This window comes from Pleurodeles waltl, chromosome 3_2, assembly GCF_031143425.1.
Source record: "Pleurodeles waltl isolate 20211129_DDA chromosome 3_2, aPleWal1.hap1.20221129, whole genome shotgun sequence".
Classification (NCBI taxonomy): Eukaryota; Metazoa; Chordata; class Amphibia; order Caudata; family Salamandridae; genus Pleurodeles; species Pleurodeles waltl.
This window is the reverse complement of record NC_090441.1, coordinates 171724322-171741793: the sequence shown is the minus strand read 5'-3', so window position 1 is coordinate 171741793 and position 17472 is coordinate 171724322. Positions and strand designations below refer to the sequence as shown.

At 43.2% G+C, this 17472-nt stretch overlaps 1 protein-coding gene across 1 annotated transcript in view; it reads left to right on the top strand.

Moving 5' to 3' along the window:
• The window catches only part of AAMP (angio associated migratory cell protein), a 98210-nt gene extending 81760 nt beyond the window's left edge, over positions 1–16450 (top strand). The window contains exons 10-11 of the mRNA XM_069227090.1: positions 3267–3421; positions 13591–16450. Of these exons, the coding sequence (XP_069083191.1) occupies positions 3267–3421; positions 13591–13666 (231 nt within the window). The 3' untranslated portion in view covers positions 13667–16450. The remainder of the gene's footprint in view (positions 1–3266; positions 3422–13590) is intronic.
• Positions 16451–17472: the final 1022 nt, after the last annotated feature.

Below are 17472 nucleotides of genomic sequence, written 5' to 3'. Positions count from 1 at the left end.
ACAGTTCTGCTCCTTTGATCAGTCTACCTATCAATCGTCCACTGGAGATTGATCTGTAACTGGCTATGTATCTAGATTTATTCTTGATGTGGGTTCATGTATAGTTTTATTATTATTATTATTGTTATTGTTATTAGCATAGCGCAAAACTGTCACCTAAAAACGTATCCTGGTGCTGACTGAGCATAGACCCATCTGGACATGTGCGGAACTTAGAGTTTATAGAGCCAGTCCTTCAAACTTTCTTAAACACATCAAGATTTCTAATAGAATGAATTTAGACATACTGTTCCATGGACAGGCTGTTCCATAGGCAGGCTGCCTGTGCAGAAAATGATTTAAGACGACCTTTCTTAAATTTAGTAACTTTGAGCACAACATGATCTGGTTTGAAGATAGTGTTGCAGCTTATGTCGAAGTGTAAGAGGACCATTGTGATGAAAGGCGCTATGCATACTGTGAACTTTATCCACTTGGCCTCAGGGAGACAGTGAAGAGAATTCAGAGCCGCTGAAGTAGTGGAAATGTGAAGCCGGGGTGGAGACGCTGTACAAGCTGTCAAGATCCACCTAAAAAATGAGGCGTTGCCATAGTTAAGTCTGCTTAAGATGATACTCTTCACCACAAGCGGGGGAAGATGCATTGGCAGAGAGGTAGAATTTTTCAAATTTACCCTCATTAGCCCAAAACACGGTAAGGATAGGCTATTGACATGAACTCCCAGATTTTGAATGGTTGACTTTGTAATTGGATCTTAGCAATCCTTCAGTGACCAAAACTTTGCTGCCAAAGATTTCAGAAGAGACCCAGAAAAACAAATTGTTAGCTTTAGTCTTATCCTTTCATAAAACTTAAGTGAGTTAGCCCCATGTCCCTATGTGAGATCTCGCATACATTCATGGAAAGCTGCCATTGGAAAATGTGATGTGCAAACCAGAGTGAGAATTGGTTGATAATCATCTTCATAACTCACACATTTAAGGTCGTTGTATCTAATAAGTTTAGCCAATGGCCTTAAAGATACATTATGTATTGTCGGGCTTAGTGATGAGCCCTGGGGAACTCCCTGCTTAACTGCTTTGACAGCAGAGCAGAAGTGGGGTAAAATAATTGCTTGTTTTCTTCCTTCCAAGAACTAAGCCAACCATTGCAGGGCTTTCCGTTTTACTGCTTTTCCTAACAGCCGGGGTAGCAGAATGTCATGATTGACAGTGCCAAATGCGGCAGATGGGTTAAGTAGCACCAAAACTACTTGCTTGACCCTCTTCTGTCGCCCCATACCTGGATCATCTAATGAAGTAACCAAAGCTTCTTCTGCTCCATGAAGAGGGGCTAAAACCCAAACTGAGCCCCGTCTAGTAAGTTGCGTTCTTCCAGGAACCTGGAAAGTATATTATTCTGCTTTTCCAGAACCTTACTGAGGAAGGGTAGAAGAGAAATAGCCTAAAATTATTGAATTCTGCTGGATCATCCAGTCGTTTTTTTCAATAAAGGAAGCACTAGTGCCTTTTTCCACTGTAAAGGCGCAGTAGCTGTCTGCAGGGACTGATTACAGATGGCTGCTAATGGTCCTGCCTCATAAGTAGATAACAATTTCCAAATTCTGGGGTGGGGAAGCGGGTCCAACAAAGAGCTAGATGAAGTTGGCAGTGTTAAGAAATTCTCTTTCTGATAGATGATCCAAGTCATCTAGTGTTGCTGATGTCTGTTCATGCCAGTGTCTGCTTTAGCAAAGCGCAGAATAGTTTTTGTTGCGAAAGTGTAGATAAATGAGGTGTTTGAGTCAGAAGAAAAAAGTTGTTAGAATGTCTTCAATATGTTCTCAAAATGGCTTGTTAGGACATCACATTATGATTGAGAGGGAGTAGCTTGATGATGAACTCAGAGAGGATTAGACAGGCTTCGCGTGATAGAAATAAGGGTTCGGTCAGGACTGGAGGTCGTTAAAATATAAGTTTCAAAGTTTTCTGCTTTGACTGCTCTGATCCGTTACTTGTACTTTCTAAGGGCCTCCTTGTAATTAGCTCTTCAGTCCACAGAAAAGCTTGAACGCCACACTCTTTAGAGTTTCTTACATTGGCATTCTATCAGATCATCCTTAAGCCCAAGTCATTTAAGGGTGGGGTCATCGTAGAGGCCTTTTTAATTTTTTTTTAAAGGTAGTGCGATATCCCTCAGTCCATCAATAGGTGGGCCCTCCTCTCTTTGTTTTTCCTTCTGTTTGTTTGGCAGTATCTAGGGTTCACAGTCAGGGTCTGCTCCCCAGCTCATGCGACAGTTGGCTGTGCGGCCAGCATGTTTTCTTCAGCTGAATATATTATTTATTTTATTCTGTTTTACATGATGCAAACATGGCCCAAAGGCATAAGAGTGCTTGGTGGAAGAATGCGGAATCAATAGCAAATAATTATAATAATTGTCAAAAATAAACAAATGACAAAATAGGACAGACCGGTCAAGCCGTCACACCACTTGGTAGTGGATCCTAGGGGTGTAAATTAGATGAGCTATTCACAGCCTTAACCAAAGTGTCTATGGAATAGTAGGATTATTTTTTAATTTTATTTTAAAGATAGCACAAGCGGTTACTTTCTTGGTGTCCTTCTTTGTATTTCTCACTCAAGAAAGCCACACATGTTCTTATCCCCTCCAAAGGCATCTGTCTAGTGTCCCACACATCAGCATTTGGGTCCGGGTATACTCCAGACGACCCTTCGCTGAGTGCCTGGTGATTGGCTCTCGGAGTGTTATGAGTACAGCTCGTGCCCCTGGACATCTTAGCTATCTTCTGTACCTTTTAAACTTCAGGTTGCGATTATTGAACTGATCTCGCTGCGCCAGCTACTTCCGGACTCATTCTCTATCTCCTCACATGTGCAGTATTCTTACCAGACTTGCAATTTTTTTTCGCCACCTGGCAAAGTCTGTTGATTCTTCTGAAGATTATGCACTGTACCACACTACCATGTCAGTTTTGTTTATTCTAATAAAAGGTACCAAACCCCGCATTTAGATTCCTGTTCCTGTCTTCCTGCATATAAGCACGTCTCGTTGGGCGTGTACTCAATTTAGTTGTAATACAACCACCTCTTCCTAACATCTAGCCTAAATCTCGCATTGTGTTTTTTAGAATTACTCACAGAGTTGATGCATGTACTTCTAGTGTGTGAGCAAGATCTGTTCTAGTGTTGGGACAGAAGTAATGTGATGGAAAGCAGGCTTCCCAGTAATAGCTGATGTTTTCTAACTTGTGATTTCCCTTGCAGTCGGGCATTGTGCAGCTTCTGTGGGAGGAGAGCTCTGCTGTGGTGTACACCTGCAGTCTGGACGGTGCTGTACGACTCTGGGATGCACGCTCCGGAAAGATGATCAGTGAATATAGAGGACACTCAGCAGAAATCCTTGACTTTGCTGTCAGCAAGTAAGTGATGTGGGCATTGGGCTAATCCTTAGGTTTGATGCTTTGCTTGACAGTCCTTTCTTACAGCACTAGCCACTAGCATTGTGATGCCTTCCCAGCTGCTCAGAGTATTTAGGTGCTGCGGATAGTGGTATCCACTTGCACCATTACAGTTCAGCTTGCATAGCCCTGTTTCTCGCCAAATCTTCCACTGAAATATATTCACAGATTGTTTTTTTTTTTGTTTTTTTCCTGGTGCAGTCAGGGGCACAAGTATTGATAGTGTTGAATCTGGGGGTGCTCAGCTTCTTCTGCTTATGGATTTATGCACATATGTACAGATGCAAATGATGCGTGCTTTAAATAAAAATAATTACGATGCCTCATTCAAATTCCCCCATCCTGTTCCAATCCCATGCTCCGGACTTTGAGATATTCCAGCATTTTCTCTAGCAAATAGCTGTGGTATGTGCTGTCATTAAAAAGGAGAGGAAAGGGTTAGACATTACTATGGATGGTTGCAAATCCCTGTCTCTCTGCCAACCTGGTCTTGTTTTTTGAATCGTGACTCTCTGTGCTGGTATATTTGTCACATCTTTCCACAAGCTTGAGTGTGACTTAACTTTGATTCCAGCCCAGTCGTCTCATGGTCGAATGCTTGTATAGCACTATTAATGTGTAATGTTGGGGTGCTGTGAACAGGAGGTGGTTGTACAGGAAGAGTTTAAGATCCATTGTGTGTTCTGCTTATACTCTTAATATAACTCCTTAACCAAATATCAGTCTATCGTAAGACGAGTTTACCTATTAACTGAACTGTAATACCAAGCATCAGGGACTGTAGGGGCAGAGTTTGGCACAGTAAGCAGTGCATGGATTCACTTGCATAGGTCCTTATAGGTCCTTCGCTTGAATCCCAACAGGACCAACTCACACTTTACTCTTTCAAGGTTAAATTAAGTAAATATCATACAGCTGATTTTAGTGTCTCCCCATTACTATTATTAAATGCTCTTTAGAGTGTTTAGAGGGAGACAGTCTGAGCTGAGCCTACAGCTGTTGGCATTGAACATTTCGTTCGTTCCTCCACTTGCAATAGCCGAGAAGTTATTCCTGGAAGGAGAGAGGAAGAAATGAGAGCGATAGGAGAGATGGATACCTCCGCTTATGCTAATTCTTTGGAGCTGGTCAGTAATGTTGGTCACTGTCCCTTTCCCTCTTTATGAATCCTGAAGCCCAAACCTCAGGCCTGTGTACTGGGTGAGGCGCATAGCGAGCATTCCATGAATGAGTTGCTGGTTAATAAATACTAGGGATGTGTCTGGTATGTACTCCGCCCTTCAAATTCTTTGTCTTTGAAGTATCCCCAGGTGCCAGACTGAAACCAGAAGTGTTAAAGCAATTTTCACTCACCCATTGGAAGTGTGGCCGCCTTTGCAAAGTCACAGCAACTCCATACAGGCATCAGCTGCACAGGTGATGTCAGTTGCTTTTTTTGTGTATCCGAGATGCTGGGGTCTAGAGGACCCCAAGTATCTTCATTTTTTTCTTCTACTAATTTTCCTCCTTTTAACAAAACATTTGGTCCCAAGTCCAAAGGGGTTCTAAAGTTGGGAGCCTGTAGTGCGGATTATCTGAAGCAGGTACACAGTGCCTGTGCACTCCTCCTTCAACAGGAGAGAAGTACTATATAGACCATATATACCACTCGCCCCCTAGAGCCTGGCCAGTACCATTGCAGACTTTGAAACAGTTGTGTAGGCATAGTATGTACATGTTTTCGGTCTTCCTACCAGTACAGATGCAGGGGCAGCTCTGAAATGTCTTGGCTTAGGCATTGCTCTAGGGTTTAGTGGCAGTGTCTGATTAATCCTCTGTGCTTGTCGTGGTTTTTTAGAAGATCCTGCCCGAGCACAAGCAATATCCCAAATCACTTTTTTCATTACCATCTTCTATTCTAAAGGTTTTTTGCAGATCTGCTTCCCTTTCTGACCTCTGCCATGCAGTCTGCAGCTGCTATTGCCTCTGCTGCTCCACAAAATCTTCACCCTTTTCCTTGAACAGGTAATTTTGCCCGAGGGTCAAGTTCATCCAGCCTCTGATGCCCTGACACTGGCTGAAACTATGCCCCCTCCTTGTGAAAGGTTTGCAAATGACATCACCAGCGTCTTATGCCCTTCTTCTTGCATTGCCCCGACTCCAGTCATTAATTTTCTTCAGCAAATAATAGGGTGGATGAGCTTATGGGCAGTGGTCAAAAAAGTTTACAGTTCCAGAAATGCCTCGCTGACTTGGGTTACTTTGTCTTCGACCAGCCGCCCTCAACTTCACTGAACTGTTCACCGAAGCAAATATCTGTGGAAACCTGTTAACAAGTTTTAGTTTCAACATTCAGCTCCTATACTTCTGCTCAGTTGTGCATAAAAAATGCATCTCAGATTTGAGTGTTAACACAAAAAAGCAGTTTGCACTGCTTTTGTCCCTGAGAAGAAAGCCCATCTGGCTGACAAACATTTGCATTCCTTCTAAGCAGGCATTTAAACTGCTGCTCCCCATTAATGAGGCTCATGGTGGAAACCCTTCTCTGCTCCCGTCATTGATGCAGGTAATGCGAACCGGAGTCTGGTGACCTATGACTGCAAGTTCTTAGCACCTGTGTTACTTCAAATGAAAGCCTTTCCTGCTTTGTACTGAACAACAAATTAAAGTGCATTGGCACATAGATAGAAAGGCCTTTGCCTTAATAGCCTGATTATATGAACCTGTAATGCATAGTGCATTCTGGCCATGGACTCCACCACCTTTAGGAGATGACTGCTGTAACAATGAACCTCTCTGTACACTTACAGGGTTAGCTGGTCGCACCAAACTGAGTGTTGCAAGTGGCTCTCTAGTGTAGCACTCTCAATTAGTAAGAGTGCCACCACCTGCAATACAAATTAGATATGGTCCTCTGTTTTTTCCCCCAGGGGATGTTCTCACAAGATTGACTGATCATCAAAATTATTTTTGGCAAGAAGGGTGGAAGGTTCAGTACTACCCTTTAATGGGAACAGACCTCAAAGATGAGGCAGTTTCGATAGCAGTTTAGAGGGTAAAGCCTCTGCATTTACGCAAGACTGCAACTTTTGCCTCCTTGGGAAGTTTTTTGCCTCTGATGGTCATAACTCAGCAGAGGGAAGCTGCAGCAATAAAGCTGATCTTCCGAACCGTATTGCTTAGAGGTAATTAATCTCCAAGTTGTGCTGTATAGTGGTGCAGGGTAAGATGTTGGGATTTCAATTAAGATGGATCAGGTTTACTTTTGACTTGTAGCTCTTTCAGATTACCCTTCTTACTCTTCACAGTGGCATCTTGCTGAATGTGGTTTTGGTTCTTATTTAAAAACGGTGATGTGGAGAGAACTCCTCATCTATTGCTATTTCAGGTATTTCTTCGTTTTCATTAAAATACCTGGGATGCCCCCCTATCCTCAACATGTGTTTACTAAGAAAACACCTGAGAAGAAGTAGAAGTTCACAATAATGGCTGCTTTGGCTGAAGGCCTCCTTCATCTCTTGTTGCCCATGGGAGGGCTGCAAGTGAGTTCCTGCTAATAGAGCCTAGGGTTGCAGTGGAACCAGTTCACAGGGCACCTCTGCAACCATAGTATCCTTTTACACTCAACTGGTGGTTGGACTCCATCTTTTGGTGGGACAACCATTTCATCTGGTTTGGCCATTGGTGTTATGGAGCTTGTATTCAAGACTTTTGTCAGCGGACTTTGGAGTGTGAAAGAGTGGAAGATCCACATAAATGTCCTGCGGTGGGAGACATTTTGTGGAAGGATGATTGCATCTCTCGCTTCAGTCCAAAAAAAAGTGAGACAAGGATTGGCATTAAGAGTCTTTTCTTAAAAACCATGCAGTTATCAGTGTAGTTATGGGAATATAACTGCTGGTCTGATTGTGTTCTTGGTGTCCCTGATTGTCATTCCTTTGCGGTCTTGGAGTATGGTCCATATGCATCTGGGGCCTCTGGTGCTCTGTATTAGTTCACAAAAGTTATATCTTAGTCCCAAAAAAGCCCTAGGCCTTCTAGTTACCCAGGGGTGTGGCTGTTTTGAAATATCAAAAAAGTAACAAGCATTTATTCAGGTGTGTAAGGTAAAGAAGAGTAAAACTCGGTTTTAAAAGACGACATCCTTTCAAGTGTCTAATGTTATATTTCTTATTTAATCCTCTAAACCTAAAATGTATACACCACTGGGAATTCAATTATACTAATATCTTACCAGTTAAACCGTCTATACTGCTGTTTAATCTGTATGCATAGATTGCTTAAAAGCTTTAGAAAGGTTGACTGAAATTCTTCTAAGGTAAACAGATTTCTAATTGGAAAATATGGACTCTGGGTATTAACCGTATTAGAAGCACAAGAAACTCAAGAGGGATTCCTTTTAGTCGCCCTGCGGTAGGTCTACAGCTGCTGGAGAGAATCCACAATTCACTCTTCATCTTCAGAACCAGAGTTAATTAACATGGTGCTGGGTCCTCTGAGACCTCTAGCCACGTGGCCTTCACACAAGTGAAGCCTTGCCTTATTCTGCTGTGAGCACGCTGGGGTGTCAACAGGTATTCCCTAGGTAGTCCTTCTAAGCCTTGCTCCTCGCATTGTTCCTTTACTGAAGGCCTCATCAGTGATGCCCCCATCGGCATTGGTGCAGCCTGCCTGGTGACTTAATTTAGCAGAAAATTTTCCTAAGAGCAGCGCCAACTTCTGCCATGGTGAAACTTCAGATGGAAAGCACCTGGGGACGTTATTGGTGCATACTGAACTTCAGAGTGTGCTTCGGTACTTTTCTTCTACAAGAGCCTGGTGACCTGTTCCAAAGCTCATGATGACTAACCCCTCAGCAGAGAATCTGGTGATGATGGTGTTTCCCTGCTCCATGCAGAACCTTAGCAAGTTTCCCATGGCTTCACCCGAGTTGTGAATTGAAGAAGATAGCTTCCATGGGTGAAAGCGTTTACTCCTCTGGGAGACTTGCTCACTGCTCAAATGCATACTGTTTACAAATTGTTGCTACTTGTGCTGTATGGGAAGTGGCACAGATAATTCTGCCAATTTTTTTGATAAATTGTGTAATCATTTTGCAAGATTGTACATAAAGGGCAGAATGTAACCAAAGAAATCAGCAGGCCGGGGTTGGACACAGTCTGTTCAGTGGCATGCTCGATGTGCTCCTCCGTTTAAATCTACTGGCATGCCTGGCTATGTTCCACCAGATTTTCAGGCGATGTCCAGGCTAAACTTACATAATTGGATGGCTCCTGCCTTTCCCTCGGGCCGGTCTTCACTGCCTGCCAGTTTCACAAATAGTACTGCAACTTTCCTTGGGTTTTCTGGGGAAGGCCTACTCAACAGCATCAGTCCTTAAAGCTGAGACTGCAGCCAGATAAGCTCCTGTACCAGTACGTGGGGTCTTGAGGTGCCTAAAGTTGTCGTGCCCAGCAACAGCCTTCCTCCTTCCCGCCCCACCAGCAAAACCAATTCAACTCTTTTGAAGGAGCTTGTGTGTCTGGTGGGGGCTAGGGTAACTTACAACCTGCCTTTCTCAAAAACGATCATGATGGACCACTGGATGCTGCAGGTAATAGGGCATGGCTCCATCCTCCCTTTTCAAACGTTTAATCCTTCAGTTCTCCCTGCTTCCTCTGTCACCTCAGGTGAGTAACCTTGTATCCTGTATTCTTTTACAGCAAAAGGTCTTGAGCCTGCTGCGCAAATGGGATGCGGAGCTAGTTTCAGAGCCCGAGATCTGGCAGAAATGTTCCTTATGTTTCTTTCTGGTTCCCATGAAAGACTGAGGGTGCATTCTCGACTTGCTGCTATTGAATGTCTTCCTCTGCAAAGAGAAATTCAAGATGATATCTCTTGCAAGTTCTATTGACTGTGCTGGAAGAGTGGATGTACCTAGAAGAGTGGATGGTGTTCCTCAACTTGCTGAATGCATATTTTCACATACCAATATGATTCAGGAAGGGGCACTGGCCGCTTCAGGCTTCTGGGTCTCCCGGCAGCCTGTATCTTGCTGGTCACTTACGCTTCTTTGTACATTCGGCCGTTTAGCGGTGCCTCCACATCTAGTCGGCACAGCATTGGTGTTGATGGACGCTGGATTTCACCAGAGGAGGCAAAAAATCTTTTGGGATGTTCAGTAACGGGAAATCTCACGTGCAGGTGACACCTCTTCCCTCTGCCAGCAGTGACCATGGTGGTGGTTGATTTGGCGTCCCACATTGCAGTCCTACCTTCCGTGAGGATCTCAACTGACTCGCCACAGATGAAGGACAAAAAGCCCCCTCAGTGCTAGGTGGGTCGCCCAAAGGTCAAGTGGGTTTGACAATTTTTTTTCTTCTTAAAATCCTGTGCAAGCCTCAAATCTTGACTAAAAAAAAATACATCTTCCTCGCATATCTGTGATGGAAAGTTCTTGAACCTGCGAGGAGCCACAAACTTCTTTCCACCCAAAATTCCCCCAAGTCTTCCGATAAAAATGGTACTTCACTTCTGTGGGTAGACCTAGTGCTCATAACGGGAAACGGCTCAAAACACAGCACATTTTTCCACTGGAAACTGACCCTCTTTTTCTTATGTGGGTAGCTCTAGATTTTGGACCATAGCTCAGCTGGCACCTAGGAAAACCTAGCCAATCTGTACGTTTTTTAAAACGAGACACCTACGGGAATCCAGGATGATGTGACTTGCGTGATCCCATTATGTTCTTTTTTTTTTTTTTTTATCCACAATGCCCTTCAAACCTCACATTTTGCCAGAAATCACACATTTTCTTTACATTTCTGTGATGAAAATTTCTAGAAATCGCAAGAATCCACAAAATTCCTTCCACCCAGTATTGCCCCACCTGTGGCAATAAAAACGCTTCCCCACCTGTGTGGCTGATCCTAGTGCCGCGACAAGAACGAATCAAATCAAGGACAATCTGAGCCCTTGCCTGGACACTCCTGTTGCCCACGGTTGAATCCGTTCCTTTTGCTGACAGTAGGCCCAGTCACACAAGTGGGGGCAATGGTCAGTGGGAGGAACTTTGTGGACTTCCATGGATTCCGGAAGTTTCCATCACAGAAAGGTAGGGAAAATGCGTGACTTCAGGCAAAGTTGGAGGTTTGCAGGGCATTGTGGGCAAGCAAATGGTGTGGGGGCGCAAGTGAAGAATACCACCCTGGACACCCCCTCTGAAGATGTCTAGCTTTCAGAAGTGTCTGGTATGTTTTTCCAGGTGGCAGCCTACTGAAGCCCAAAAAGTTAAGCTGTTCACCACTGCAAGTGGGATGATATTGGGAGTTAGCCAAGTTTTCTCAGCCCATATATAAAATCAAAACCCAAAAGAGTCAAATGTCCTCTTGCTTGCCATTAGGATGAGATTCTTTGGCCCACAGGGGAAGCAGAAAGACTGTTGCACCGCCAGTTGTGGTGGGGGCATAACCATGCCCATGGTTGTGGACTGCCCTCACCCCTCTATTTTTTGTTGTTGTTTTTATTCATTGGCGTCTAGAGGGGTGTCTTGCTCCCCTGGGGGACTGATCAGGGTTAATTACCTTCATCTGCCCCTAAGGGGGTAGAAAGACTGTGTCCCCATGTATTTGGGGTTGGGACATGGCCATACCCATGGTGGGCATCCCACACCCCTCTTAAAAAAAAAATAATTATTATTTTTATTCCCTGGCGTGTAGTGGGCTTTCTGCCTCCTGGGGCAGCAGAAAGACTTTGTCCCCATTTATATGGGGCAGGGGCAGGACCAAGCCCACAGCCCAAACCCGTCCTTAAAAAAAAAAAAAAAAAAAGTATTGTTCCCTGGTGTCTAGTCGGCTTTCAAGACCCCACCCACCACCAGGGGGCAGATCAGGGGTAATTACCCCATCTGCCCCCCATGGGAGACAGAAAGACTGTGCCCGTTTTGGGGGGAAATGGGGGTATTGCCATGCCCATTCTGGGTAGTCCCCACCCCTAGACCTATCTAAAAAAAAAAAATCCCTGTGCCTAGTGGGCGTTCGTCCACTCTTTGTGGGTTTTGGGAGGGGGGATGGTCAGAAAGTATTAAGTCCCCATTTATTTGGGGTAGTGATGGGCAGCACACAACCTTTTATAACAAAAAAAAAATACAATTGCTGGTGTCTAGTGCATCCTCCCCTCCCCCCCCCACGCGCAGATCGGAGATAATAACCCTCATCTGCCCCCCAGAAGGGCAGAAAGACTGTGCTCATTTGTTTTTTGGCAGGGTGTGGGCATTGGTATTCCGATTTTGGGCACCCCCTCACCTCTACTTAACCAATAAACAGAATTCCCTGTTGCCCCTCATCTGCCTCTGGGAGGGGCGGAAAAGACTGAATTTGGGTAAAAAAAAAATGCCTGGGGGAGCAAAAGCCCTTGCTGAAGCAGTTGCACCTCCCCTCCGAGGTGTCTAGTGGTGGATTCCTGCTTCAGGATCGCCCTCCTACGGCAGTCCTCAAGCAAGGATTCACTAGGGTACTATTGCCGAGGGGAGATGCTCACCTTTTCAATGATACCTCTCTCGTCTGTATCGGTTTTCAGGGGGACTGAGATAGTTGATCTGCTTATTACACTTTCGTTTTCAGTGGAATGATGTCTGCAATGATGTCATGCGCGCTGATCGTCATTTCACTGAAAACCTAAAAAGAGCCTCATGTGCTTGGGAAGCTCTTCCTCGGCTCCAGAGACTGTTTTTAGGACCAAGAAATCCCTCTGGTGCCTGCACCAGAAGGATTTCTTGTCTCATGTGCGAGGAAGTCTTGGATCCGTCCTGCACACAAGCACCGCTGTGTTGGACGGCTCCAAGCCGTTCGACACATAGAAGGAGTTAAAACAGTAACGTAGGTTTTCACACAGTGATGTATTCTTTGGTTAGTTAAGTTGTTTATATATTTTACATCGTTGATGTGGAATGTAGACGGTCTTCCGGATTCAAACCTGCCATATTTTTTCTTATTGCATGAAGATATTTTTGAACAAGCAACTTTTTGTTTGCAAAACCTTTTTTTTTTTTTGTAACCCAGATTTTAACACTGTATTGACGTCTTGTACAGACCTTTTGAAAATAAATAATTGACCATAAATTTATCTCAAGAATTATAGTATAGAAACCATCTTTTGAGAATTTGAGTTTAGTGGTGGTTGGGGGAGGGGGGTTGGTTCGTTTGGATTCTTGTGGAGCCGTTATGTGTCAGTGGTAAGTGCAGTTTTATGGTTATTTTCTTCATCGTTTTCTAGCCTATCTTTTGTTGGGTGAAGTTTTCTGCAACAAGGAATCTGTGGGATGTTGCATACGCTGGAAAAATAAGTTACGTTTGGTAATGCTGTTTCTTTTGAATGCTTTACATTCCTCCAGATTACTTGTTATCCTACTGCCTTTTGACGATACATGTGTTTTAATGAGGCTTTATCGGCTTTCAGATAGTTTACTTTTTTCTGTGGCTTACAGAGGCGAAATAAAGGGGAATTGACATCAGTGAAGGTGGTGCTTTTATGTCGCTATATCACCTTTGGTAGAAAAGTCTAAGATTTATACAGCTAGCGTCACTTGGTCAAATTGCATCACATTCTTCCATATCAGGTCTTATAATAAGATATGTAGCAGGAGGGTATGTTATACATTAGACGAGGCTTCCCCAAATGTGTATCCCTTGAGAACAAATGATTATCAACTAGAATGAAAAAGAAAAATACAATACTTTCTGAAGCCGAGAAGTGGATAAGGTCCATAACTTGCATGCATTAAAATGCAGATCACACAAAGACTAAGTGTTAACAATTTCTGAATGAGTTAGGAGTGCATTAACCTAGTGCCACTAGTTTTGCATGTTTTCTCAATCATGTAAACCACACAAAGATAAAATGATTATGCAGCAATAAGGATGCAGATGAATGGGCAAAGCTGAGAGTTTATGGCAGAAGTGCCAGTGTATGCTTCAACCATAAATGTGGTCCAGCACACAGTGTTTTTTGGTCTCATGACACCCCTACTGAAGATTACAGCATTGACTAAGCCAGCGTATGGTTATGACCACCCATCGGCCAACGTGTTGGTTTTATGCCTGAGCCAATAGGATTCCACAGTGCATGTTTCACTGTGCTAATATGTGTGATGTTGTTATTCCTTCTCTCTTCAGGGATGCCTCCACGGTAGTGACAGCCTCCGGAGATCACCAAGCCAAAGTCTTCTGTGTGCAGCGGCCGGATCGTTAGCAGCATCACGCCACTGATCTCTCTGATGTCTGCTGTCAGTGAGAAGAGCTGTGCATCTTGAAGTGGACTTCTTTTATTGGATAAATACATATATATTTTTCCTAATGCCCATTTATGCCAGGACCTAAGAGGCCTTGGATGCAGTGGGGCATTGCAGGTAGTCCAGCTGCAGTCTCCATTTAATCATGATTGAGCTTCAAGACATCCTGACCGTGATTTCCCACTAAGTGTATTTGCGTATGGCGTGATGCTACTCCTGTGTGCTTCTGGAATCTGCATTGCTGACGCGAGATTTTATACATTTTTTTCTTTTACAGGGGAAAAGTATTTTCAGATTTAGTGGGCCTCTGCTAACAGAATAGGAGTTATTCATAAAAACTCACTTCTTCTCAGTCTTTCTCTCCTCCTGGTCTTCAAAGTGCAATCAAATGCCTTAAGTGCTGGAATTTTGATTCATATTCTGAGTGTTTCTTTTATGTAGCCAATGTGACCTCACCTGAAGCAGGTTGAAATGCTCCTAAATATTAAAGCGTTCAAGGATCGCGCCTAGCTTGCCTTTGGGAGCCTGAACAGCTCCCCTTTGCTGGTCTCTCTCACTTCAAAGCTAAATTTATTTGGTCAATGGATATTGGCCACAATATTGAGAAGTGTTTTGTTTCTTAATTAATTTCTATGTCTCTGTTGATGGTAACGCTGCCCTTCGCTTGAATACATCTCCGAAGACACTGAGCCTTACAAAGAAGTTGACGATACAAAACAGAGGACTGCATATTCCAGTCCTGAAATATGCCTTTACAGATGAACTACCCAGGAGTCTGCCATTTCATTTGTTCCCTTTAGATTTAGAGTTAGATTTCACGCTAAATGCAGGGAGAAATCTGATAGACTGTATACTGCTGCATAAAGAGAAGGGCTAAAAATCAGATGGAAGTTTGAGTTTCTCATACAACAAAGCATATAAAATGACTGATTGCAACAATCATCGTGTTCTTTTACTTAGTTTAAAATATTGATTAAGTCACAGACTGTGGCCCGCCTTGGGCTTTTAAGCAGACAATAGAGTTGCAGTCCTCTGTTCTGTATTGTTCAGTGATGTTTTAGATCCCTGCGAAGTTTGTATGAGAACTTTGCATATAATTTCTGCAGATTGCCACAGTTGTGTGGAGTCCATTTTGTATCTTGGATTTCTGTGATGTCACAGGTATGGGCTGGTCGCTTTTGGTGCCACACTGAAAATACCTGATTCCAAGAAGACATGGCATGAGATAATGGGTAGAGTCTTGCAGACTGTGTGGAGTGTTATTCAGTGGAAGTTCATATAGGATCTGATGTCACAGAAAGATCTATTCACATCACTTGAGGCTTAAGAAAGTAGTAGTAACAATTCTCATCTCCCTGTGCCAACGCCTCTCTTGGTGCTGGTCTGATAGTTGCTTACCACCACCAGTGTAGAATATTTGGTGTTCAGTTGGTGTTAGAAATTCAGCCAGAGAGTTAGATGAATCTTGCAAGAAATAAGAAAGATTGTTTACACTGACGAATATGTAGAACTTTGAAATTCTGCCCATCTCTTTTAGAGTTTAAAAGATTGAAACCTGTGGCAGCTAGTATTTTGAGACTAGATTCGAGAAGGTTTAGCTAAATAAATAGAGTTTGAAAGTCATGATTCTTAATCTGTGTGGTTAATGTAAGTGAAGACACAAGCGTAGGTGGATGTAAAGTAAGTGAGCATAAACTGAGGCGAGGGGTGAATAGGGTCATCACCGAGGATGACTTCATTAGCCAGTAAGTTCTGCAGGTTTGTGTGGCCTGTATTGTGTCAAGCCTCTCTTTCCCTGTTACTCCTACGTCACAGGTACTGCTCCCTATATGCTCTTCTGTTGTAATAGAAGGACCATGTGTCTACTCTACAGTTTCCTCATAACCCTAAAATGTGTCTCTTGTTTCCCATTTTTAATTTGGAAATCATATTTTATTGTGATGGTAAGTGACTGATGGCCAGAGATATAAATGTGGTATTTTGTATTCCTTGTTTTACACCAATACATGATTTGTCAACAGTACATGTTCAGTGGAGAGTGTGCAACCTTCCTAGTTTTCGACCAGTTTCCCTACTTTGGAAGGCACAGATGTTGGCCTATGGAAGTATGAACTGATTGGGTTGCGGAAAGATTGATTTTCTGTCCCGAGGAATGGTGTTTGGTTCTCTGCTTGAAATATGCAGGTGTTTTTTTTTCATTTGTTTAATATTTAACATTTCAGACTTTTATGATTATGATGTAGTTCTATTTTTGGCACCCTGTCCTGTTTTAGCTTTTTGTTTCACTTTTTTTGTTTGGAAAATGTCCGAGACCGCTGTTGCTTGGGAAAGTGTTGAATGCTAAATAATGTTTGACATGATAGACATATGTTACGGAGTGTAGCAGTGTAGCTGTTTACTTTGGTCGTACACGCTCTTTCTGTGGGCAGCCTAAGTGACATTGTGAGCAGTCGTGTTTGCTTCACGTTGCCATGGAGCTCTATCATGGCACTCATCTCCAACACTTAATGGATTTCAAAGCCATGCCTTTTGTACCACAGTGCAAACTTACTAAAATGTGTAAACTGGAGTAAAGAAAAAAATGAATTTGCTTTACCTGGCTTATTAACTGTGATGGACACTCTGAATCCAAATGTGCAGTTGAATTGCCAGTTACTGGTTACCAGCCAACTGTGGACTAAAACCTGTGACTATTGATGTGTGCGAGAGCTTGCTCAATAAAACCGTTCTTTATAAACAGTTAAGCTGTGCCAAATGTGTCCAATTTTAAGGAATGTTTTAAAAAAGGGTCTTTAATTCTCCTGGATCCTGCTCTGGATGGTATTTGAAAGAGAAACATGGAAAACAGAGTATGAAGGCGAGTCTTAGACATGGCGATTTCACGTAGTGCATGGGGCACAGTTAGATATTGAGTCACTTCCTGGTGTTTTTCCACAGGAAACTTCGCAAATGGCATGAAAGTGGCCACCATACAACAGCCTGACCCAAATAGTATTTCCATACGGCTACCAGAAGGCACCACTCCCCAAACCACTTGTAGTATTCCTCCTAAAAAAGTTGTCACTAGATGGCAGAGCAACAGATGCCCAGTCAGAGGCCTACAAAACATTAAGGAGTTCTTCTAAACTAGATGCAGTCACTAGGTGGTTGAACAACACATGTCCAGTGGTGACATTAAGGAGTTCCTTTCTTATGGTTTGATTAATGCATGATGTAGCCATGTGGGTATGTCCCTCAGGAGCCTAGGTTTTCTCCTTTAAATAGTTTTTATATCTTACCTCAACAGGTGAAGCGAGTAGACCTTAGTCCCCAACAAATTTTCAGACAAGATTAGGTTGCTAGAACTAGCTTTTACAAATTAATTCTCCACTCATGGCTAAAATTTAAAGTAGGATTTTATTTTTAATGTACATTTTTTTTTTTTTTAATGCATTTGTTCCTTGCATGTGGGGCTGTAGCTACACACGCTTAGCACATTCCTGGCATTTAGTGTTGGGCTGGGACATTTGTATGTTAATTTTTTCCCCGATATCTGTTTCAGACATATATTGATTGGGTTCCGAGCTCCATGTTTTGTGAACATGTTCAGTCAGCCCTTTTCAGTTCCTAAGCAATTCCATTGCATCAGATTTAAGTAAGCCCCGTTCTTTTAATCTCCCCGACGTGTGAAGACAGTTCGGCAATGGCAGAGTGCCATCTTCAGTCCCCCATTGCTAGAGAATGCTGCATGGGTGATGGAACGGGCAGAATTGTCCATGCTTAAATT